The sequence below is a fragment of the Vidua macroura genome, chromosome 8, assembly GCF_024509145.1.
Source record: "Vidua macroura isolate BioBank_ID:100142 chromosome 8, ASM2450914v1, whole genome shotgun sequence".
NCBI lineage: Eukaryota > Metazoa > Chordata > Aves > Passeriformes > Viduidae > Vidua > Vidua macroura.
Window position 1 is genome coordinate 16,520,590 of NC_071578.1, and position 24,352 is coordinate 16,544,941.

At 41.7% G+C, this 24,352-nt stretch overlaps 1 protein-coding gene across 2 annotated transcripts in view; it reads right to left on the bottom strand.

Moving 5' to 3' along the window:
• The window catches only part of TBC1D12 (TBC1 domain family member 12), a 41,392-nt gene extending 26,506 nt beyond the window's left edge, over positions 1-14,886 (bottom strand). For both annotated transcript variants that reach the window (XM_053984116.1, XM_053984115.1), the window contains exon 1: positions 14,054-14,886. In XM_053984116.1, coding sequence (XP_053840091.1) covers positions 14,054-14,871 — 818 coding nt within the window. In that variant the 5' untranslated portion in view covers positions 14,872-14,886. The remainder of the gene's footprint in view (positions 1-14,053) is intronic.
• Positions 14,887-24,352: the final 9,466 nt, after the last annotated feature.

Here is a 24,352-nt window from a genome sequence, read left to right on the forward strand (position 1 = left end):
CACTACCCCACAGCCTTGCCCTTAAATCTGCAACAGCTGTATTTGAACTTCATTAGAGAAGACCTTTTCCCCAAAAGCAGGTATGCAGGAAGGTACATTCTGGAGTATCTTTCTTGACTTCATGGGTAGCAATAACCATCCAGTCTCTGTACATACTATGGAATACCACCAGTTACTTGGCAGTTGAAGTCCACTGCCTCTAGCATATGTAGAAGCTGAAAGATGCATTTAATTTGATGGCAATCTGTCACTGTATCAAAGCTGGTTCATTATTAACCAGGTAGCTGGTAGATTTTTAAAAGGAAAAAATGTGTAAACATACAGAATATTTTTATTAATATTTCAATACAAAATATTTAAGCATGCTCATGGCTTTTACAAGATTTCGTTTTTTCGTTTTTTTAAAACAAATAAAACATTAAAACAAACCTCCCTTAATGTAGTCTGGAAGGAAAGAAGTTTTACTTTTATTGAGCACATATTCAATGAAGTCTGTTTCTTGTGAAGGTCATTAAGCTGGTAAAACTTTGTATCATGTCAGAATAAACTTCACACAGGAATTCTAATCCAAAAGAAATTAATGAGAGATTACAAATAAACTTTGCTGAAGATGGAAAGACACTTCTTAATACATTTTTGGCAACTAACACTATCACATCTGAGGTGTTCTTGACAGCAGTAAAGCCTTACAAAAGCCTTGTTAAGGAACAGCATCTGTGAATGCTTACAAGTTGCATTCACTGAACTGCAGGAAGTGTACTAGATTTGATGTACTTCTTACTGCTTAGAATATTCATGAGTCTCACTGATCCCAGGAAGAGTCAACTATTGAAATGGCTGAAAAGTCAATAGCATTTTGGTACAGAATCTCAAAATCCATTTGAAAACCTCAAAATTCCTTAAAAAGAGCCCACACTCTTGAACTGAACAATTCTTTCTCTTGCAAGGACCCATGGGATAGAAGTATTAAATCAGTTCATTGATTTAAGCTCTGGTTTACAAAAGCCCAGGGGAAAGCAGCAAGGGGTTTTTTCCCAGCTTCTTTTATGTAACACATATTAACACCCTCAAATGACACTCCAAAATGTTTCAGTAGGTGCCTTGAAGATCTCGAAAGCTAAATGAAATGCCACAGAATGAGAAGTTATAGGCACAGACCCAGATATCAACTGCTAACATGGTTTGGGTTACACTAAACAAAAAACTGTGATCACACAACTGCAACTGCTGTAATGACAGCTATGACTGGTGGTTTTCCCCCCTATTTTTAACAGTTGCTTCAACTATTCCTGCCTGTGCTCAGGATGGTCTGTGCAAGTTTCACCATACTGATGGTACAGCAATTCAAAAATGTTAACCATTTCTACAGGTGACATTAACACTATGTTCTACTAATGAAATTACTTGCTTACATTCCACTTTTGCTTTTAAAATCACTTGTTCGTTGCTATTTATTAGTGTAGTCTAAATGCAATTAGAATTAAGTCTCAGAAGGGGACAGGTAGAATTTGATACTTCAGTGATTTTTTTATTTTACTTTGGGGTTTTGCCTTCCCCCCCAAAAAAAAATCTCAACACAAAAAATTTCTTTCCAATTTCCAAGTAGCTATAGGTCAAGAGGACCACAGATTTCCAAGATTTAGAGGAAGTTACTGGAAAATATGAGACAATTACTTCAACCTTGATCTTAAATTTTATCCAAAACCAGACTGTGCTGTATTTGCACAAGAGCCACTCAAATAAAGCTGAAGTGCTTTGAACAGCAGCAGGTAGGAAAGGCTCTAGGGTAGCTCCATCTCCAGCACTCTGCCTCTAGGTATAACTGAGTCACTCTCCACAAGAACAAGAGTCTGACAAGAATCTTTTGTTTGACCAAAAATGTCAAACGAACCTTGTTTCAAGCTACAGGTCATTTTGCTACAGCTCTTTCAAAGGTAACACATATGGATCTTCCCTTTGTACAACTCCACTGTGTGCCACAAACAACAGGCTGCAGCAGTATTCCACTGCTTTGTGCATCCCAGTAACACCTGAAGGAAGTAGCCTTCCTTCCCAATCATTAAAACTCCATACACAGGCTCAAGCTTCACCTATTCTGACACTTTTAGCAATCTACAGACAGATTTCAGGTGTAGAGGAAGGTTGGAGTTACACTTGAGCCTTTTAGGATGAATATCAGTATAAAGCATACTAACAATGAGACTACTTTTCTCTAATTTATTCATCTTGCACTACAGAAAAATGGCAAAATTCAAGTGGTATCAGAGGAGAGCATTACTTCTATACATGAGGAAATTATGCTTCCTTACAGTTCACTTTAATAGAAAAATAAATTTAATTTGAAATGCTGCATTATGTTAGAAAAAAAAAATTCAAACAAAACAAAACACAAACACTCCCCAAAAAAACACAAAAAACCACAAAAAAACAAAAAAAAAAAAAAAGAAAAAAAGAAAAAAAAAACAACTAACCAAGAAAAAAACCAAAAACAAAATCACTGAACTATGGGCATCCTTGGCAAACATACAGTGTAGCACCAGAAAAACATTTTCTTTCCAAATAAAATATTCAGATTTTAGGATTATTTTACTAATATATTAATGCTGTGTTTATATCTCAATGCTGAAAGGTAAACTACTATTCTCTGATTTCTCCCTTAGAAAATAACTTTGAGCCTGCTCAAAATATTTATCCATTGATTTTCAAATAAAATAGCTCCAAAAAGAGATCTCAAGTTATACTAGCATAGTAAAAGTTACTTTTTTTAGATAAAAAAGCTAACTGTCGAAGTATTTTTCTGACTTCTACTTTGCACACAACAATCTGGTTTACTGTCATTTTCCACCATCAATCATTTCTTCTCATTGCATCCATCTTTCAAGAGCTTTGATAACAGGGAAGTTGTTATGCCAAGAAAACAAGATTTGAAAGCCACGAGAACTGACAGAGGAAGTGAGGGCTGATTAGATTTTCCTTTTGATTAAGCACCTAGTACCTGTTAGTAAACACTGCATAAGACAACTGCATCATTTTAAATCCAGGGAAGCAACACACAAACAGGAAGGAATCAGCATCCCATCAAGAACATCCTCACTCTATCATATATAGCTTTTCCTCACAGAATCACAAAGGCTTAGGAGGGAAATCCAGCACAGAAGTAAAGCTTAAATAAACACCAAGTTGGACAAAAAAAAAACCCAGTACATTTTCTCTGTGTTTTTAACATAGTTACAAAAATGCAGTTAAAAGCCCTGAAGTTAAATTTCTCTGAAAGAACATCAAAAATCTACTGATTCCAACAAAATCTCAGAGTGTGTAAAAGGAATAAAGTAACAAAATTCATTAAAAACTGTGTTTGTATTACAAAATAACTGATTTTGCATCTCCACAAAGAACAGAGTTCTGCTTGTACATGCCATCTGCTCTTGCTCCACTCCATGCTAGTTTTTTAATAAGCTTCATAGGCATACAAAACAGGTGTATGTTTGAAACTTGTTGAAATTTGAATTAGCTGAAAGATGAGCTGATAAGGAAATTACTTATTTACCCAACAATCTTTACCCAGAGAGTTGTATCAGTAAAGAGAAGAGGCATGTTCCAGGAATTGCTATAGATACATTTTTACAGATAGAAAACACTAAAAGTAGTAATTTTTACTTAAAACCATACTTTCAGAACAAATTCTGGAGACTTCTATAAGCCTGCAATTCCATATTCTATAGGGAAAATTCCATAGCCAAATACATGACAAGAACTACTACATTCATATTGGCATCTCTCTACTAGGCATAACATACAAAAGCTGCCTAAGAACACAGCAGAATTCTTCTCCATATTTGAGTCTTGGCCATTCTGTCATGCTCTCATGTGAAATAATTTGGAAATAACAGCAGACAAAAAAAAAATTGCTTTATTAAGTAGAATTAGCCCCTCTGCTTTAAACAAGACTTTTCAATAATTTACATGCAGAAACAAACGTAACTCAACTCTAAGCATAAATAATGAATCATTGAAAGGAAATAAAACCTTTTTGGTTAGCCACTTACAAAGCCTGCAGAGCAACAGGCATTCTACATTTTTAATTTCAATAGCTTCAAGTGTCAGCCCATTTTGATCCAACACATTTGTGATTGCTCTCAGCACAAGTTTCAAAGTTCTGCCCTATATTGGAAGAGATGTGACCCAACGAATTTTACAGTTTACATTTTCCACCATTTTGCTACAAGCAGCAGCTAGATACAAGATTCTCTTTTAATTTTATTACCCCAACCACAGATTTGTTACAGGTTTCTACTTTTAACACCCTCTAGATGTAAGGATCTCCTCTCTCTCTCTGCACCGAGACAACCCAAAGACTATCACAAATGACCCTCTCCAAAGGAGCTTCAATGTTTGCAATACTCTAAACTTGCAGTCTTAAATGCTACACGAGCAAGCTTTTGGCCTCTCTCCCCTCCCCATCCCTCCAACAGAAACAAAAACAAATAAGGAAACAAAAAAATCCTACCCAGAACAATAACCATCCTCAGCAAGACCAAGCTTGTAGTATTTTTTTTAATTAAATATGATGTCTCCATTTATATTAGTGGTCAACTAAAGCCTTGGTTACAATTAATATACCTGAAATTTAATGAACTGTCAAGGACTAGCTGCTAAGGATTGAGAAGCTGGGAAGGAGGTGACTTCTGACACCTTGGAGAGGACAAAGATTGACAGAACTATCATGGAACTGCACTGATCAGACTAAATTATATCAACTCTCTTATCAAGCTCCTAGTGGATACCAGCCCCAAAGTGGCTTTACAAACTGGCAGAAGTTTTACTACAGGTACACAAACACCTGGGAAATTTTAAGAGTTGAAAGTGTTTAGCAGTATTACAGAACACTTTGTACAGAACACTCACTGATAAACTGTATTTTACCAGACTACATTCTACTCCTAACAAAGAGCTGTTGCACAGGTCAGCTTTACAAGCAGTTCAGGCATTCAAAACCATATATAAACAAGCAGACACATAAGCAAGGTAACAGACAGAGTTAAATTTCAGAATGGTTTAATACAAATAAAGGAAGAGAACAAGCCTTTACTTTTCAGAGTGAAGTAGCAAAACAGAGCTATATACCAGACTGTTCTATCATTTTCATATTTGATCAAGCAATTATAAAGCTATTTTGACACTACACCAACACTATGGTCAATCTTCTCTAATAATGATCATTGACCCACAGCATTTAAAACAAAGTCTTAGATCACAGCTGAGAGAAGTGGAGAATTTTTACCAGCTGACTACAGATATTCTGTGTATCTGTATTTTCTGGTATTTTTTGTACAGCCAGGAATATCTACTCCATCAAAGTCACAGCTACTTAATGAGCAACATACTCCAAGCAAAACAGTGCTAGAGGAACAAGATCCCTTCCTTCCACAAACCCACATAGTGGGGAAGCCCATTTCTCCTCTTTGCACAGTAATGTCCTACAATCCCTTCTGCTGCATCAGCTCCAAGACCCTCTATACCTTGCAAGTCAATCCAACTCACTAGTCCCACAGAAAACCATCGATATTTTTTCACTCTCCAGCTTAATGAGCTACAGCAGCTCACAGAAGATCATAAATACCAGAAGTAGGGACAAAACGTTTCCTTTGTTTCCTGACAAAAGCAAATTCTTCAGTCAGCTCACCAAGATATCTTACAAAGTACAACTCAATTAAACAAAGCACCTGAAATTGTTCTAGATGTGACTCGCTTTCAGTTAAGGCAAAACTCACCAGCTTTATCAGGGCAATCACTATACCTATAGTTCAAATGTGTCTATACAATGTATGCTTTCAAAGCAAAGGTGATAAAGATTTCCAGCCTTTGACATGGCCTACAAGTCGGTGAACTCGAAGTTCAAACACAGGGCAGAGTTTTATTTTGAAGACTGTCCCAGGGGTGATTGCAACTCTGCCCAGCCTGGTTAAGCCGCAGTTAATATTTTTCCTTTCTGGTGCCTGACAGAGTGCCTGTCAACTACTCGATTGCACAATGTAGCACTACAAGCAAGGTATTACTGCAGCACTTTTGCAGTCATGCAGTGCATCGACTTTCAGCTGCAACTAGCAATTCACAATATATTTTGTGTCATTGCTTCAGTGATCAATTACAGAAATACTACAAAACACAAGAATTAATTTTTGATCTATTAGCTGATATAAGAAGTCAGGGGACTGATTTAATTCAGTTTTGCCTGATAACTTTTCTAATAATGAGGAAGAAATTTTCCAATCTACCACTCCACTACTTACAGAATTTGAGGAACAGCAAGCAATTTGCAAAACACAGTTTACAACAAGAAAAAGCTACAATAATAGAATCATTTAGGTTGGAAAACACCTCCAAGATAATTGAGTCCAACAATTAACCCAGCAATCACCACTAAACCATGTCTCCAAGTGTCACATCTACACAACTTTTGAACATCTCCAGGGATGATAACTCAATCACTTCCTTGGGCAGCCCATTCCAACGCTTGACTAGCCTTCCAGTGATGATGCTTTTCCTAATATCCAACCTAAACTTCCCTTGCCACAACTTGAGGCTGTTTCCTCGCATCCTATCACTTGATATCTGGAAAAAGAAACTGACACCCATGGCACTACAACTTCCTCTCAGGTATTTGTAAAGAGTGACAAAGTCTCCCTTCAGTCTCCTGTCATCCAGACTAAACCACCCCAGTTCCCTCAGCTACCTAAGGCAGACAGATGCCAACCACGCAAATACCTTTGATAGCAAGTGGATTGTTTGAGTTTTAAAGCATTCTGGCATCCGGCATACAAACGGCTTCATTGCTGCCCAGCAGCAAGACAGACAAGATCCTACATTAATGAATGCATTAGGCAACTGAAGCAACACAGACAGGACAGAGCTTTGCAAGGTCTGAGGTCTGACCACAGCCAAGCTTAGATTGCCTACTCCTACAGCTGGCCTTCAGGAAGTTTTGACCAACAAATGGCAGAGGCAAGGGGAGCCAACAAGGAAGCTTTTATTATGCAACATGATCAAAAGACACTCTTTCACTTACCCAAGAGCACATTAAATAAAAATTCCCAATATAACAATGGAAACTGAACATAGCTGCTTCTTAATAAAGGAGTACCTTGGAGAAGGGAGAAAAATTGTAGGAAAGTACTCCTCTAGGCTACAGCTATTCTTTTCAGTCAGGCCATAAGAAAGCAGGAAAGGAATTCAGAAGAACACAAGTCTGAGTGTTTGGCTCTCTGAAGTTCTGAAAGAATAAACTCATCTATGACCATGACAACTAGTTTTCTACTAATTTAAGTCATAAGTTCACCCATACAACACCCACACTCTTCTTCAGACTGTTACCCCAATATCAAGCCAGAAGCAAAATGCTCTGCAGGTGGCTTGCACAGCTGACTGGTTTCTGAAAATACAGAGGCAAATTATCAGTCTCTTTTGCAGGCTTTCCTTGTGTTCACACTTCATTCAAAAATCTGTAGGATTTTTATGCTGCAGTTCTCTCAGACTCTGAGAGGTTTGACTGAACCTTGGAAACAGGTTGCAGTACTAGAGAGATGAAGCAGAAACCGTGCTTCACTTCCTTAGAAACAGTAATAAAAAGATGAACACACAGAGACTGCTAAGTTTAAAGCAATGCCAACCACCCAGCAATGCCAACCTTCCCAGCTGAACAACAAACAAGATCAATTATGATAAAAAAGGACAGACTTTATATTGTAAACATCTCAGTAGTTCCAAGAAATTGAAGAGAGGAGTAAAAATTTTTGCATCCATGTGAATGAAATGTGACAAAAACCCTTAAACTCTTTTTTTATTCTTAAGCAATCAGAACAAAATAACCTAATGAATAACTGAACAGCCAAGAGAGCAAAAACATAAAACTATCATTTTCTTAGAGGCCAGCTGTGATTTAAGAGATCTCATTTGGTTGTTATTTCCCATGTAAAACATTCTTCTTTTAGTAATAGCCTATTCAGAAGAGAGGTCCCATTCACTTTGTCACACTACTCTCAATATACTCTGTAAGAAACCCTGTGACCCCAAATAACCAGAAGACACCAATGAATGAAAAGGCCTTCCACAAAATGAAGGGGAGGGGGAGAAGATGCTTTCAGATTAAGTTTAAATGCCTCTATAGAACACTCCTTAACAAAACAGGCTATGATTCTAACAGTTTGCTGCACACAAAACAGCAATTTAAGCTGTTTGGCTTGAAAAAAACCCACACAGACCCCCACAAAAAAAAAAAGTTTAATGAGAACTTACTTCATGAAAACTCCTACTAGGATTACAAAACTCCTAGTACAAACGTAAGTATCAGTGTAGAATATAACTGGCCAGGACACTGTTGTCCAAGGAGAGTAGAAAGATTGCTAATAATACTTTAGGCATTACAGACTGATGAAGACTATACATCTAAGGCTTTAGAATTGACATCTATTCTGTCAGCTTTTTTTCCTTGGGGAAAGACTTGCTGCAGACAGAAGTTGGAGCACCGTGACCTTCTGAAACCCATCCAGAGTTAAATCAACATAACATTCTTCTGCTTGAGCTCCTGAAATTTAACTTAGACTTGCTAGTCAACAGACATCCTAATCAAATTGATTCTATGGGTGCATAGCATCTTATCTACAGTGAAACATTCACTGAAAGTCAGAAACTGGTCAACACGTCAACACAACTTCACAAAATAAATCCTTCTTCACAAATGTCAAGGAAGAATCCACAGAGGAGCTTCTCAACTTGATAATATGAATGTCATTTCCTATTTTTATCAAGTTACTTATGTCTCTAACTCAGGAAAAAAAAGAGTACTGTTTGAAGTTGCCCACAGACTAGAGTCCAAGTACTCTTGCTTACTTTCTCCAGTCAGCTTTAATTCAAAGCAATTAAATGTATCCATTTCTTCACTTAGGTTCTTCACAAAATTATTTCCAGAAAGCAAAAACAACTGCACCCAAAAACAGAAGGGGGAAGGGTGCCCTCATGGTTTCTGGGGGAAGCTTTTATGTATTCCCTTAACTCTTCTCTCTAACTGTATTTCCAATATATTGATGGTATAACTGTACTTTTTTTCATTTGGTTTGTTTTAATCTGGGCAATGTGAAAACCACACCAAAATCAAAAATAAAACACCAAAGTTTTTTCTTGCTCAGTCAAGATATAGGCACAGGCAATAGTGGAATAGAAATTAAGCACTGTGAAGTGACCCCATCAATCTGCTTTCTTATCTTTACATGAACGGAAGGTTTAGAAAACCTGCCACAACTAGGACAGTTCATTCCCACTTGATTAATTTTTGATCAAAATTCCACTAAACATATTTCTTCTCCATAGGTGCACAGTACATGCCCTGAAGTTTCATGATTTATGTACGCAGAGTTTTTCTCTAAGAGAAATGTTGATTTTGGTACTAAACCTCCACAAGACCCATCTAGGTAGATACCCAGGTAGTGCAAAAAGCTGCAAGTGTTGCTTAGTAATAAATTGAAATATAAACTACATAGCTAGAGACACTACTGTGTAACAATACTCCATGAACCTTCCTGAAACCCTCCAGTCTCTGCCAAGGACATCTGTAAAGGCAAGAATATCAGCAGCTTTTGAAGAACTACCTACCCATGGAACCACAAGGCTGTGTTTACAATGAGGGAGACAAAGATGTGAGCTTCAGTGATTTCTTAGTGCTTTGTGCCTACAAATACTGACTTCTTTTGACTTTCCATCTCCTCAAGTGGATATTTTTCAAAACTTCTGGACAATAAACACAATCACTCTGGGCAATGAACAAAGTAAGTATTAGCAAAGTAAGTATGAGACTAAAGACAGTTTCCATAAGAATATGTGTGCCAACTAGCCATACATGCTTATAACCACCTTACACCTATTTCTCACAGCACACTCCAAAGACCTACAAGAAGTAGCAGTTATGAATTAATCTCATTGTGAATCTTAGGTGAATACTGGAATACAAGTAAGTGGCAAAATGGTGCTCTACTACAAAAAAAGCAAATATCACTGTTGTCAACAGTAAGCTTTGAATCCAGGAATAAGAAACTTTGCCAACTACCAGATACCTAAATTTGTCTAGCAAACACACAATTCAGAAAGGTACAATATCTACACAAGCTGAAAAGATGCCTAGTACCTACCTATAGAACTATGAAGTAGAATCCATCTTTAGAAGAGGCTCAGAATTGAGACTCATCTCAGCCTTTGATTACTTGCTGCTGCTTGACCTTTTTGGTTTACTGGTTTGATCTGTCCCCCAAAGCAGCACATTTAGAGCATACTGAAGTCAAAGTAATAATCATGGCTTTAATTCAACTGTCCATGCGATGTTCCTGCTCACTGAACCATTCTGCACCCAACAGCGATCCAACAACCCAAGAACAGAGCATTGCCCTTGTAAGCTGCTACGTAAGACCACAAACCATAAGAACAATGCCTGTATACAACTGCATTATGAATCATGACAAAGCAGTGACAGGTGACTTCCAAGAAGCCATTTATTGCTCTGACCAAAAGAGTAGCACAGTGAACACAAGTGACCACAGCCAAGCAACTTTCCTTGCCATGACACTCTACTCCACATACTGATCTACTTGTGGTATCCCACTTCACATGTGAAGAGAAACAAGACGTAAAACAAAAACAATTATTTTTCTGTTAGAAGTTGTTAGTACTGATTTGACAGGCTTAATGATTTGGCACAAATACAACTTAAGAACCCAGGGCCATATAGCATACCTAATACTTACCTGAAAAAAAGATTCTAGTCACCAATGCAAACTTTCCCAGGATCTTAAAGTAATTATTAATGACAATCTCAAGGGCACAGCCACTCTCCCTGTCACGGAGTTTGGATAAGATGCATCTGACAACAGCTGCTTGCTTTTTCCCCCACCTCACCTCATCAGTTTTATCTCTGGCTCACTGAATGAAGACAGACAATTAATATGGATTATTTCAAAGAACTATGAAGCAGGTCAGTCTGATAACTGAAGAGCTGGGAACAAGATGGAACAGCTGGAAACTGCAGCCTCCTAACCCAGATCTGTCTGATCAAACTGTTCGGTCACGGCAATTACAGCAATAAAGCTGAAGGCAGTAGGATTTCCTTTGCCTTCTCTTTTTTAAGTATCTGCAAGAAATTCCCAGCTTTTAGAATCATTTCCATATAATTACAGCTATTAGAAAAACACAATGGGAAATACCAAATTTTAGACAGTTTGCAAACTCAACAAAGAGCATTACAAGCACAAAACATCCTACATAAGATACTCCAAGTTGCTAGGTTACCTGTGTAGCACATCCAGTACCTTTTGTTTTTTATTTTACATTGTGGGAGCACCTACACACTCTGACAAAACACAGATGAGTTGCTCTCTCTCAGGTACACAGACACTTGGTACAACTCAAATTCTGGGAAGCAATATCATTTATGAGCCTGTGCACATTCAAAACTACAAGCAACCTCCTTCTGAGAACTTCACAAGGAAGTAGATTTGCTACAAATATTCAAACACAGGACATTTTTTTATACCATTTCAGTTCTCATTACTGACATCCTCTTTTCAAGAACTACAGGATAACCCACTTGCATTGGCAACTGTCAGTTTTGAATGAATCTGGACAACTTAAAGTAACAGTGAGAAGTCTAAGCTTTTGAAATATCAGTTCAGAAAACAAGAACTACTGAAAAAGTTATAAGAGTTTTATTACCACTTTTCATAATGGATATTACCCACTCTAGCATTTATTTATCTAGAGACAAATGTATCAAGCAAGACAAGTTTGAATTTGTTTTTAAAGAAAATCATTGGAAGTTTTCATTAGTCAATCTCATTTTGGCTGATGAGATTAAATCAGCTGTAACTAAGGCTTTTATGAATGTATAGGCAGAACTGAAGGTAGCCAGTATTGCTCACCAGGCCAAATGCACCAGAAGCACAGCCAGCTGGGCCATCAGGCACGGTGAAATAGGATTTCCTGAGAGCCACTCTTCCACTGAGGTGTCTTGTACTATAGCTTTTGTCAGGATAGAAGCAGTTAAATTTTTTCATCTATTACCCAAGCCTTTTCTAACACCAGCAAATATCAATGTATATTGACAACTTCTACTGCACACCAAGTTTAAACTTTTCTATTGTCCTGTTTTTTTCTGGGATAGAGCTAATTTCTTCCCAGTAGCTGGTACAGAGCTCTGTTTTGGATTCGCTACCAGAACAATGCTGATAACACATTGATGTTTTGTTTGTTGCTAAGCTGTGCTTATCCAAAGTCAAGGACTTTGTGTCTCATGCTCTGCCAGTGAGGAAGTACACAAAAAGCTGAGAGGGAGTATAGCTGGGACAGGTGATCCAAACTGGCCAAAAGGATTCCACACTATAAAAACCTACTGCACAGAACATAAACCGGGAGAGTTACCCAGAAGAGGATGATCAGTGTGTGGGGAAAGGGTCTGGCATTAATCAACGGCTGGTGAGCAATTGTGTTGTGCATCACTTGGGTTTTTCTTTATATTATCATTATTATTATTACTATTAAAACTATATTTCACTTTGTTTAAATGACCACATTTTTCTTATCTCAACCTACAAGTTTTACTTTTGATTCTTCTCTCAATTTCACTGGGGCCAGGGGTGTAGGGTGTGGAAAACAAGAAGCTGTGTAGTGCTTAGTTGCCACCTGCGGTTAAGCCACAGCATCTATGAAGAAAATGCTCCAGAATTCCAATCAATTATTGATTTGGGACAAAAAGCAATAATACTAATGTTACTGGTCGATGTGTTCAAGTAGTGAGGCAAAAGGAAGGTAATATCATGGAATAGTCTGACCTGGAAGGGACCCACAAGGATCATCGAGTCCAACTCTTTAAGTGAATGGCCCAGACAGGGACTGAATTCACAACCTTGGCCTGATTAGCACCATTCTCCAACCCACTGAGCTACTCTCATACAATATACTGCAGTCCACATGACATGAGGAAAAAGAAAAAAAACATGGGAGAGGAAAACACTAACATGGAATAGAAGGAATAGCAGGACACCTCTCAGTCCATCCCTGAAACAAAGTGGGTGCACCAACCTTATTCTTCAGCTGCTACTATCCTTATCCTCAAGAATCCATCTCCCCTTTTCCTGAGAGTAGGCAAAGGGAGGTCATTTCTCAGTTTGGGATCCCAGTTTGATATCAAACCTCTCCCACCTCAATTTTTCAGTAAATAGATTAATCTTATTCTGTCATCTTAAATGTTTTAAGACCTACTGTCCCATCAGAGTGACTTGAACAACAACTATAACCCCTCAGTTTGGGAGACTTAGAACTGCTGGAAACTAAATTCCTCACTTCAAGCATAATAAAGTAATATAGAGTGTGCTATAAATTATGATAGTCCAGCTGCACCTCCTGTGTAGTATGCTAAAGAGTGAGTAATGCGACAGAGATCCTAGGCGACAAAGCTGGATGTCCCACAGCTTCCGGTTCTGTGCTAGAAACTTAACAGAAGTCAATTCAAGCACAAAGCACAGTCCCTGAATTTTTCAACACCACACTTAGAACTAAGTAAACTCTATCTACACCGTCAACAAGTAGCAGATGCTTTATAACACTTGGCAATTGCCACGACGATTTGAAAGGCGTTTCCAGCACCAACAACTTTCACTTTCCTCTCCAAGCGGTTTAATGAGTACCACTGTGATCGTCCAGGCAGCGATATGCCCTGGTACAGGAAGCAAATTCCAGTCTGAAGTCCATGTAGCTCGTAGTAGTAAAAGGGCCTTTATCATCTTACTGTCACGTCCAAAGCCTCTGTCCTGCCCTAAAGAGTATCTGCTTGCTAGCGAAAGAGCCTGTGAGGGTCAGAACCGCTCTTTGTGACCCGCAGCAAGACCCTGCTGACCCGATACCCGCTCCCGCACAACAGCCCACGGCCGCCCGTGACCCGGGCCAGCAGACCCACATCCCCTTCGCCCCGGCTACTACGCTGGCTATCCCTCGCCGGCCCCGCCACCGGCTCTTTTACCTGGTGAAGAACTCGGCGAAGGTGCTGCCGGCGCCGGCGATGCCCGCCCGGTGCCGGGCCCTCTCCGCGGGCTCCTGCGGCGGCGGGGCCGGCTCGGCGGGCGCGGTCCCTCCGTGGGGCAGGTGCTCCGGGGCGCTGCGGCGGCGGCTCACCTCGTACGTGTTGCGGGAGTTCAGGTTCACGTCCGTGAAGCCGAGGGGCGCCGGGGGCAGGGCAGCGGGCTCTGCCCGGTCCCGGCAGGTCCGCGCGCCGGGGGCGGCGAGCGGCCGGCTGCCGGCGTCGCCCCCCGGGCTGCGGGGCGGCGAGGGACTCTCGGCCACCGCCCCCCCGCGCCGCTCCGCCTCGCTCCGCAGCCGGCAGCTCCTAAGCGGCTCTTCCAAGGCGGTTCCCGAGGGGACGCCTCCCGCCGGGCAAGGGAGGAAGCCCCCGTTCTGCAGTTTCGCTTCCTCCTCCTCCTCCGGCCCCGGCTCATCCCGTCTTGCCCGAGGGGGCGGCGGCGGCTCCTGCGGCGGCAGCAGGAAGCCGACGTCCCCGTTGGTCATCCTCCCGCAGGGGCCCACAGCGCAGGCGGCTCCGTTCGCGGGCTTCTCCGGGCAGCGCTTCCCAGTCGCCGCCGCGGCGGGGCCGAGCGCCGCCAGGTACCGCTGCAGTAGCCGCTCCTGTCCCGGCCCGCCGCTCCGCCGGCTCGAGCCCCGGCTCCCATCCCGCTCCCCGTCCTCCTCCTCCTCCGCCGCCTCCTCCTCCGCCGCCGCCTCCTGCCGGCCCGCGGGAAGCACGGCTGCGCCGCCCGGAGCTCCGGCATCGTCCGGCCCCACCATTTGCCGCCGCGGAGCCCCGGGGGCGCGGCGGGGGCCGGGGCGCGCGCCTTCCTCCGCACCGGCGGCGCCGCGAGCGCTGGCAGCCGGCGCCGCTCCGCGCGTCGGGCAGCGGCCTCGGCGGGGGGCGGGCGGGCCCGGCACACGCAGGCGCGCGGCGCCGGCGGCGGCCCTTCCCCCCGGAAAGTCACCATAGAGGGGCCGGGCAGGAAGCACCCGCCCGCTCGCCCTCCCGGCAGGGCCGCACCCGGAACCATAGAGACGCCACCCAGACAGGCCCTACCCCGCCCGAGGCGCTGCGGAGGCCGCGCCCCGCCCCCGGTACCGTATTCCACCTAGAGGCTCGCGGCGCGCAGCGTGTACCGCATTCCGCCGATGTGCCCAGCCCGGCAGCCTCATCCCTCCGTCCCTGCCCCAGAGCCGCCCGGGCCGGCACTGAGCGAACTGTCCCGGCTCGCCGGCAGCCGGGCACACGCACGGCACACACGCGGAGGGCCCAGGGAGCCCCGGCGCTGCTGGCCCCGCGGGGGCGGAGCTGTGGGCACGAGGGACGGGCAGGGCAGCGTCGCTTTTTGCAGGAGACAGGATCTACCTGAGCTCTGGGGGAAACGGGACGGGGAGAAAAGGGAAATGAGATCGGCACTTGAAAATCCTGGGGTGAATCCTCTACTGAGCAAGGGATGGGATGTCATAACTCCTCAGGTTAACGCTGCGGAGGCGAATGGAGGGCATTTACAGGTCCCATCAGCTCTGTTTCCCACCACATTTCTCAGAGAAAAAACAAGTTTTTACAGTCTCTTCGGCCCAGCAGGAGTGCAAAGCCAAAATCACACGCAAAAAAAGAGGCAAGGGGGCTTCAAGTCCCCAGAAAAGCAGTAACAGCATAGGTCCCATGCTTGCTCTTGTAGGCTACTCCTCATCCTAGACAAACAAAAAACAACACCCCAACCCAACAGATTGCTTATGTATTCCCACAGGAAATACTCACAGTTCGTAGCAAGGGAAGTGCCACTGTCCCGGAAATCCTTGCTCAAAGAAGTTTTCCATTTAATAACCCCACCGTCTAAGGTGTTCCAGCGTGGTGGGGGGGCCTTGCTGTTAAAGGCAGGCGAGGGGAGCATGCCCAGAGGGAGGCGTGACCCTCCACGGGGAAGGAACAGCCTCTGTTTAGTTTTCCTTTTTTTTTTTTTTTTTTTTTTTCTTTTTTTCCCCGTAAAAATTGTGAGCATTTTGGAAAGAAAGGTTTAAACTGGGATTCTTCACCTAAATAAAAAGTTGACGCATTTCATTGTGTTGTTAGCACTTTGTTAGCACTTTGCTAAAGTCTGGGCTTTGCTCAACTTAAAAAAAAATAGTGATTTTCTTTTTTCTTGTCATGTTGTAACTCTACTTTTGAGGTCAGATGTATAGCACTGGTGTTATACATGCAACAAGGAAGTCTAATCTCACCCCTTTTGACTTGAGTAACTGGCTAATAGTTGGGATCTCAAATCGGATTTGACTATCTTGATAGCAAGCATGCAGCCTCATCCAGCTACAGCTGTGCCAAATAAGGGACCATTGACCTCAGCTGCTTGCAAAAATGCCCAATAAATATTTCCAGAATTGCCTATCCTTTGAATATGCCAGCTGAGCTGCTTATGGGAACACTTTGTACGCTACTTTGGTCAAAAGAAACCATTAACAAAGATGAACTAATTAAGCTTTTTTGTTAGCTAAAGCTTTCTATTTAAAGTTTTGCTGTAACTAAGATGGTAGGCTTTTTGTTCTCCACTGTGATTCAGGTTATCTCAGACACATGGAGACTGATCACTCTGCCTGCTGAGTGAACATACATCCTGGGTGCTACAGAGGCTCTCTTGCTTTTACCAGTGAGAACTTCAGATTTAAGGAAACACCCAGATCCAGAGAGTGTCAGTGTTCATTCTCAACAAAGTGTTCACTGTTTACCTGGGATGCTCTATGGCAGTGTCACCCTTGAATAGACTTCAGTGATTTCATGAATGCAGCAGCAGCAAAGCAGTACCAGATGTTAAACAAACTGCAAAATGGAGACTGGCCCTGAGGGTGTAACGCAGGGCTGGCTTATGGTGCACTGATTTCAGTCAGTGCAGCAGAGGTAGTTGGTAATTATGCCAGGAGTTTCAAAGGATAGCACATTGTGTTGCTCAAAATAAGACCATTTGGTTCATTGGATTTGCATTGATTTCCACCTCCAGGACTGCTGTGGTTTAATCCCAGACAGCAACTAAGGCCCACACAGCCATTCACTCAATCTCCCCGTGGGATGCGTGTGGGTAAAAATGAGGAAATTCATAGGTTGAGATAAAGACAGTTTAACAGGTAAAGCAAAAGTTCTGCACACAAGCAAAACAAAGCAGGGAATTAATTCAACACTTCCCATCGTCAGGCAAGTGTTCAGCCAGTTCAGCTCAGTCTGATTTGAATGAGCAAGGATGAGCAGGAAGTCTGCAGAATGATGTGAGCAATCCACAGGGAAGAAGTGGGACTAAATAGCAGATTATGGATGAGGAAACTGTAATTTATAATTTGTTCCCAAAGACTGAGAAACAACACCAGTCTGTAAAAAGCCCAAACAACAAACTATATAAACTAATAAGCCCATGCCCATCACTAACTTCTCATTATCAAAAGGACAACATAACAAGGATTCAAATATTAGTCTAACTCTTGTGCCAATCAATGCTGCTAACTGAAATACCCACTTAACAGGTACACCACAACCAATATGTAGCTGATAGTTTCTCAGAGCTGTTTCATTACTTCTGTAATTAAAATATGGAATGGCTTCCTCAAATCAATGTATAGGAAGAGCTGTACCCTAGGGCTCCCAAAACCTCAGATGTTCTATTGGCAATGTAGTTGTGATATCTGGCAGTCCACTCCCAAGGCTTTCACTTCTTTGGAAATGCTGCTTTGGAAAGAACATCTTGCACCCCACTAATAGCAGTTTGCTCTTTTAATACAAAACCCTCTGGACAAGATCTCATCGCAGAGTGTAACTAACAATTAATTAAGTTGTTTGGCAGACTCCTGCACACTGAAAGCTTCTCCTTGGCACATTCCCAGTCCTGCTGCAGTCCTAGAATTAAATTACACTGCCTGTGCATCAAACGCGCTGTATACCTGTATTCAGGCACTTCAGTCTGTATTACTATGCTTGCGTATGTTTATGCTTGTGGTGGTTCAAGCAGTGCCAAAAACACCCTGAGCACTGCTATGGGCCAAGCTGTAGCTGTCATTGCTTGTTAGGCACCAGGAGCCTTTCCAGGCCAGGTAACCTTCATGTTTCCCACCGCCAGACAGGGCTAATTAGATGATATACCTGTATACAGACTTCTGTTTCCTTCTGGCTATCACCATCAAAATACAGGAAAGCCAAAGACTCCAATGTATCCAAATGCTCCTGGTTTAAATGTCATTAAATCCATATGGACAGAGAGTTACCTAGAAATCACCCTTATTTGAAACCAGGTTAAAATATAAACAAACAGAAGTATTTATTACCACATACAAAACAGATTTGTAATTACACAGGCTCTTAACAGTGTAGAAGAAATTAATGAAATAAATTTAAAATCCACTTCTGTTATGATCCAAAACTCTTTTGCTTTCCTCTTTCTATCCAGTTAACCAATTAGACACTTACCTGATCCACAGTCTCTGTCCATGTCTGCCAGAAACCTCATGATGTGTTCACAGAAACTTCAAGTTTTCTCTTCCTTTTTGTACAAATTCACCCTTTGAGATGCACAAAAATGGGCAGAGAACAGACACAGATGAAGCAGAAGAAAAGAAACAAGTGTCAACAGGCAACACAGGACCTCATGTTTCTCTGCCTGAGATTGTCACTTGCTCAGGCAGTAGCTGTGTGTTGTTAGGGGAGGCATATTTTTGGGATGAAGTGAAAAGGGGGTCACTGTAATGAGGAGGAGATCTGAGCCCATTTCTCCTGTCCCTGAGAACATTTTGGCCAGTTGTTTTCCACCTACCTCTTTTGGGTTTAGAGGGTTTAGAGGACCAAGAACAATTACTCTCTTACATATCTCATCCACTAATTTTGAATCCCATATATTCATATATATTTTTTTTTGCCATGTTTTTTTGACATTACTGTCCTAGCAATTCTGTTAGTTTCACAGCACATGAAGATGGATTTAGCTTTCATAGCACAGATACAGGAATAAATATCTGGAAGCAAGAGCTGCCCACCTCAGTTTACAAAGCACTGCTTGTGAATGTTGAACCAGGTCCGAAATAATAGTAAAAAGGAGTTTATCCTTAAAAGAACAAGTCGCCCTTATCTTGGGCAAACAGAGTAAAGGGGAGTGGTTGGAAAGTTGGAAAGGGTAAGGTTCAATTTACTGCAGTGTGTTTAAGCTGCACTTAACTGGCAGACAGTCCCTCAGGAAATGCTGCAGCCAGGCACAGCCAGTAGGAGTAGGACTAATCACAGACAATGCAAAAGGGGAGAAACTTTTAAAGTGTATTATTTACTGAGGATGTTTGTTAATTATATTTGCTGAGAAATGTTTGTCTATTTGTACAAACCAATATGCAACATTTGGCACCATGGATGGACAGGAATGAGGGAAATGAGGAAAAAAAAAGGCGTATATTTACTACACAGAAATATCACTTTCTAATTATGCGGTGTTGCATCCTACACATATCCTGAGCTATTTTCCAGACAGCACTGAGAGCTTGTGTTGCTGAATTAGTCTATAAAGTTTTTCATGTTATGCTTATCAGTGAAGTGTCCCAATCCAACACTGCTGTAAATGGAGCTATTAGAAGATGGCTGTGGATGAAGAGTGTGACAGTGGGACGCTTCTCATTTTTCAGTTCCAAGGGCATTATGTACATTATACTTATTTTTTCCTGACTCAGTCTGAAGAGCCAATCATACACACTGCCTCCACTTTTCTGTGTAATTGTTTCCATAGATGGAGCATCAAGGAAGAACTGAGAGAGACCTGTTCCCAGTCTAAACAGGGGTGTCTCAAGGAAAGTACCTATCATGCAATCAAGCTATAGCCAGTGCACCTGATATTTGGCATGTTCTACCACAGGAAAAGAAGCATATACTACAGACAAGGGCTTTTGTTTATCTGGTTTTTATTCAAACACAAATTTGCTCAGCCCTTGCTGGAGAAGGAACATGGAGCACTAGGTGGCAAGCTGTGTGAGCTGTTGGAACTTCTGGGGCAAAGATTGTAATCTAGGGACTCCTGCAGGACAGGTTTGTTTCTGACCAGGGATAATTTCCAAGTAGTTATTACTACCGTGATCTTTACTGCGAGCATTTTCTGTGGCCTTTACCAGCATGAAGTCTGGGGAAATCCAGATTAATTTGCATATTAAGAACAAGAACTTGAATCTGAATCAATTTCCAAAGTAGCAAGTGTAGGCTGTGGAACCTTATCTGTTGTGCCTACAAGTCTGTAAGTATCCTTGAGCATCAGTGCCCAGTTACTTTACATGCTGTGGTCCAGCCATGAGCTTGCAGTAAGTGGGTAAATTAGGCTTGCCAGTATGGGCTCATACCCTAACTTAGGTAAGAGAAAATTTATACTGTCAAATGAGGGAGAGGAATCCAAAGATTGCTCTAAAATATGTGTTGGACAGATTATAGGGATGTGGAATTTTCAAAGAAAGAAGAGTGAATATAGGGCTGTGAACCCTTCAAAGGGCTTTTATCTGCCTCCTGGCATCACTTCTGCCTTGCATATATTCTCTGTACTGAACCACTGCTAATCCTCAAACACAGGTTTTCCAAGCACTGAGCGTTACTAGTGGCAGTGACAGGATCTTCCCTTCAGGAAGCAGCTGTGCACCGTGCCTGTGTAGTGTGACTGTGCAGTCCAAGCTGTTCTGACAGGGGCAGCGTGCACACTTGTAACAAGATGGGAGACTGAAATGCTCCTTATGAAGCACTGGAATTCAGCCTATCAAGTATCACATCTCCCAGGTGCTAGAAAGCTTGCCAGCTTGCTCACAGGCTCTGTTCCAGTAAATCTCTGAAATAAATGAACACAAAACAAAACACAATGTTGTGGCTGTCTGAAATTCTTTAAAGTCAAATAATGTTGATTAGAGATTAAATTTGACTTCTTAATTCTGAGTGCTGGCACTGCCCTGTGTAGACAGAAAATCCATTTGAAGTCTGTCCTTTGAAAATAATGCACATCATCTCTCAAAAACTTTTTTACACGTTGTGGAGACATGGGCAAAAAAGTAAGGGAAATGCATATTTATTTTCAATTAATTAAAATTCACATATTCTGAAGTAAAGCAGACATCATTTATCTGCTGTGTTGGAAATATATTGTCATAAGTAGAGGCAAATTAATTATTTCTACAGGGATCTGAGTATGATTTAGAAATAGTTCTGCCACATCAGTTGGTAAGAGTGAATTTCAAAAATCTTTCCTTCTGCCCTCTATTAGAAACATGGGGTGGATTGCATCTTTTAATCTTAATTTTAATGCTAGTTTTATAAATGCAATAACAGTCAATAAGGCATTTGTATCTTAAAGTATACAGAGATAGCATTTTGAAATGGTGAACACTTTATTATAGACTTGATGACTTTAACCTAGATGAAACACTAGTTAAAATAATATAGGTACAGATTACTATAGCAATGTCATGTAATTTGCATTCCTGTTTAGAAAACAAAACCCAAAGCTCTTTTCTCTTTTCAGACGTGCCTCACTGGAAAATGGCAGGCACTGTGATAAAATATCCGAGCAGCTGAACACATTGCTTTGTTAAATAAAATGCAACTCAAAAATATAGCTCATGTGCAAGAAAGCAAAGACTGCATTAAACCCATCTTCCTGCTTCCTAAATCACTGTGGGGGGCTGTGTCAGAAGCCAAGTCCACCGCAGCATTCCTGCAGCCAGCTGTGTGCAGCTTTGCCCTGCAGAGGTGCTCCATGGCTGCCTGGGAATGGTGCTCAAGACCAGGAGAGTTAAGAGCATGGTCACAGGGCTGTTGGGCTACTAAAGCTTCTGGTCTTACCTTCTGCATTTGGGACTGCACCTAACTGTCACAACGGGCATTTCATCCTTGCCTGAGTTGGCAAGGGTGTCTGCTGTCAAGGTGAAAAATACTGTTCAGGCACTGGCACTCTCCCAGGAAGGCCCAGTCGGGGGGCCAGAGGGGATAAAGTGCCAGCCCTGACCTCTCACCTGAGCTGCCTTGAGAGGCAGCTAACTAAAACTGAGCCAAGGGTGCTGGTAAAAGCTGGGCCACTAAGAACAGCAGAAAGAGAAAACTCACACTAGTTCTGGGGAATAAAAGAAATAAAATCATCATAAAAGAAAGCAATGGAATGACCTTATCACTGAAAAGCAATTTGCCAAAAACCCCAAGATGGCTAAATGATTTATGTCTACTCAAAACTAAACCAAAGCGCAGTCCTCTTGAATTCTGGGATCCAGCTTCAAAACTGAATACTGGAAACAGCCCCAGGAATAGTAAAATACAACAGAGAGAGAATAAGAAAGCAATTTGAAGTGTTGGTAAGGCTCTACATGGCTTTGTGCGTTTCCTGTATCACTAGAGAGTAAAGGGGATAATCAAAGAGGACTTAGGCAGTCCTGGGAAGGGGAATATTTTCTTCTCTATGTTAGTTGCAAACTGGAAGACATGATGGGAAGACAGCTACTCTTGCTGTAATCTTTTCAGTAATGGATACAAAGGTTTCTCTCAAACTGAAGATCTGTAAGAAAAATCAGAGAAATCCTATAATTTTAAAAGTGTAAGAGTCATCTTGTCTAGGTGGTATACCCAAGAACTCTGAAAGCACTTACACATTCACTGGTGAAGTGCTAGAAAAAACATGCAGCTTTCATGTGAGACCTGAAATACCAAAATAGTGCAACTTCTCTTTATCTCTCTAGGAAATCAGTTCAGCTGCTTGGTGGTCCAGCCAGCAAAAGGTGGCATCTTCACAGCTGAGAACCCCTTGTGCTGTGATACCAGTAAGTGTTGTGGAAAAGCCATTTACCTATAGTGTTTGTTCTCCTAATGCCCTTACACAGGAATCCCAATTACAAATAGAGTCTCTCCAAATTAGGCCATAGAAAGCATTGCAGCACCTCCACAGACTGGAATTCATAAGCTCTCCTACAGTAATGCTTGGTGGGACTTCCCAAAAAGTGAATTTGGGATCTCTGGCTTTTCTTTTTGGAAGAGAAGCCAGACCTTTTTCCCAGAAAAGTAATTAGGTTGGATATTACATCTTTTTTTATTTGTCCTTATTTAACTTTAAAGGTATTCCAAACTCAAGAACTGATTTGGTGAAAAACTCATGGTGAAATCACTGAGAGAACCATATTAACTTCAAAATATGTGAAGAGCTACAGAGTGGATGTATTGGATGATCTGTATTGGATGACACAAATTCAAATTATTTCTCTTAAGTCTGGGCAGACTAAATACGCTTTTGATATTTAGCTGTTGATTTAGTTATTCTTCCTTTAACTTCTCTAGACAGTTTCTGAAACAATGAATTATTCATCAACTTCCAGTTCACTCATACAGCTAATCCATATCTCTGTAGTAAGCTACTGTTTTCAGCAGTAAATGCTGGATCTGCTATATGAATAGGTTAGCAGCCTCAGTATACTATCAAGTTCACAAAACTCACATGGCATTGAAAGCATGAATATAATATATAAAGCCAAGACTATAAGTGTACAGACACACATATATGTACAGAAAGATTCTTTAGCTATGCAGAGATGAATAGTTGGTTAGACAGATAATCATATTGGTTTCAGAGGTAACCTTATTGCCTTCAATGACATTTTTTCCAAGATGTTTAAAATCAGTCTCCAACGGGACTGTGAAGTCACCAGAGCTAATCACAAACCCCAGTTTAGTCTGATTCACATACTACAATGGCTTTTCAGCCTGCAAGGAAGACAACTTAGCCATAGCATCATTTTACCAGTACCTCAATACATTTTACACAGTGAGACCACATACTAAAAATTGACACCACTTCCCGAAGTTTGTTATAATAATCCTCCCCCATTTGGACAAGATCTCAAAATTGAATTAACTATTTAATTAACCACTTTGGTATTACATTCATTTGACAAAGCAGAAATGCTGACACTGGATCAATGTGGCTTCAGCCTCCCGTCACTGCCTGCATGGGCACACAGCATCAGTGACACTTGGCACTAACCCTGCACACAGCTCCCAGGCACAGAGCACACCCTGCCATTCACCTACTGGAGGCTCATCCCCCCCAGCCAGCTGTGGCACCACGGCACAGGTCACGACAAAGGCAGTGCCCTTCCAGGAGGCACCTTGAGGCTTAGGTTGAATTATCATGTCCTGTTTGAGCACTGAGTTTTGATCTGTCTCAGTTGTCCAGCTGGCATGTCAGTGAGCTAGACTGAGGAATGAGCTCCACATGCAGTCATAGTAAACTGTTAAAGG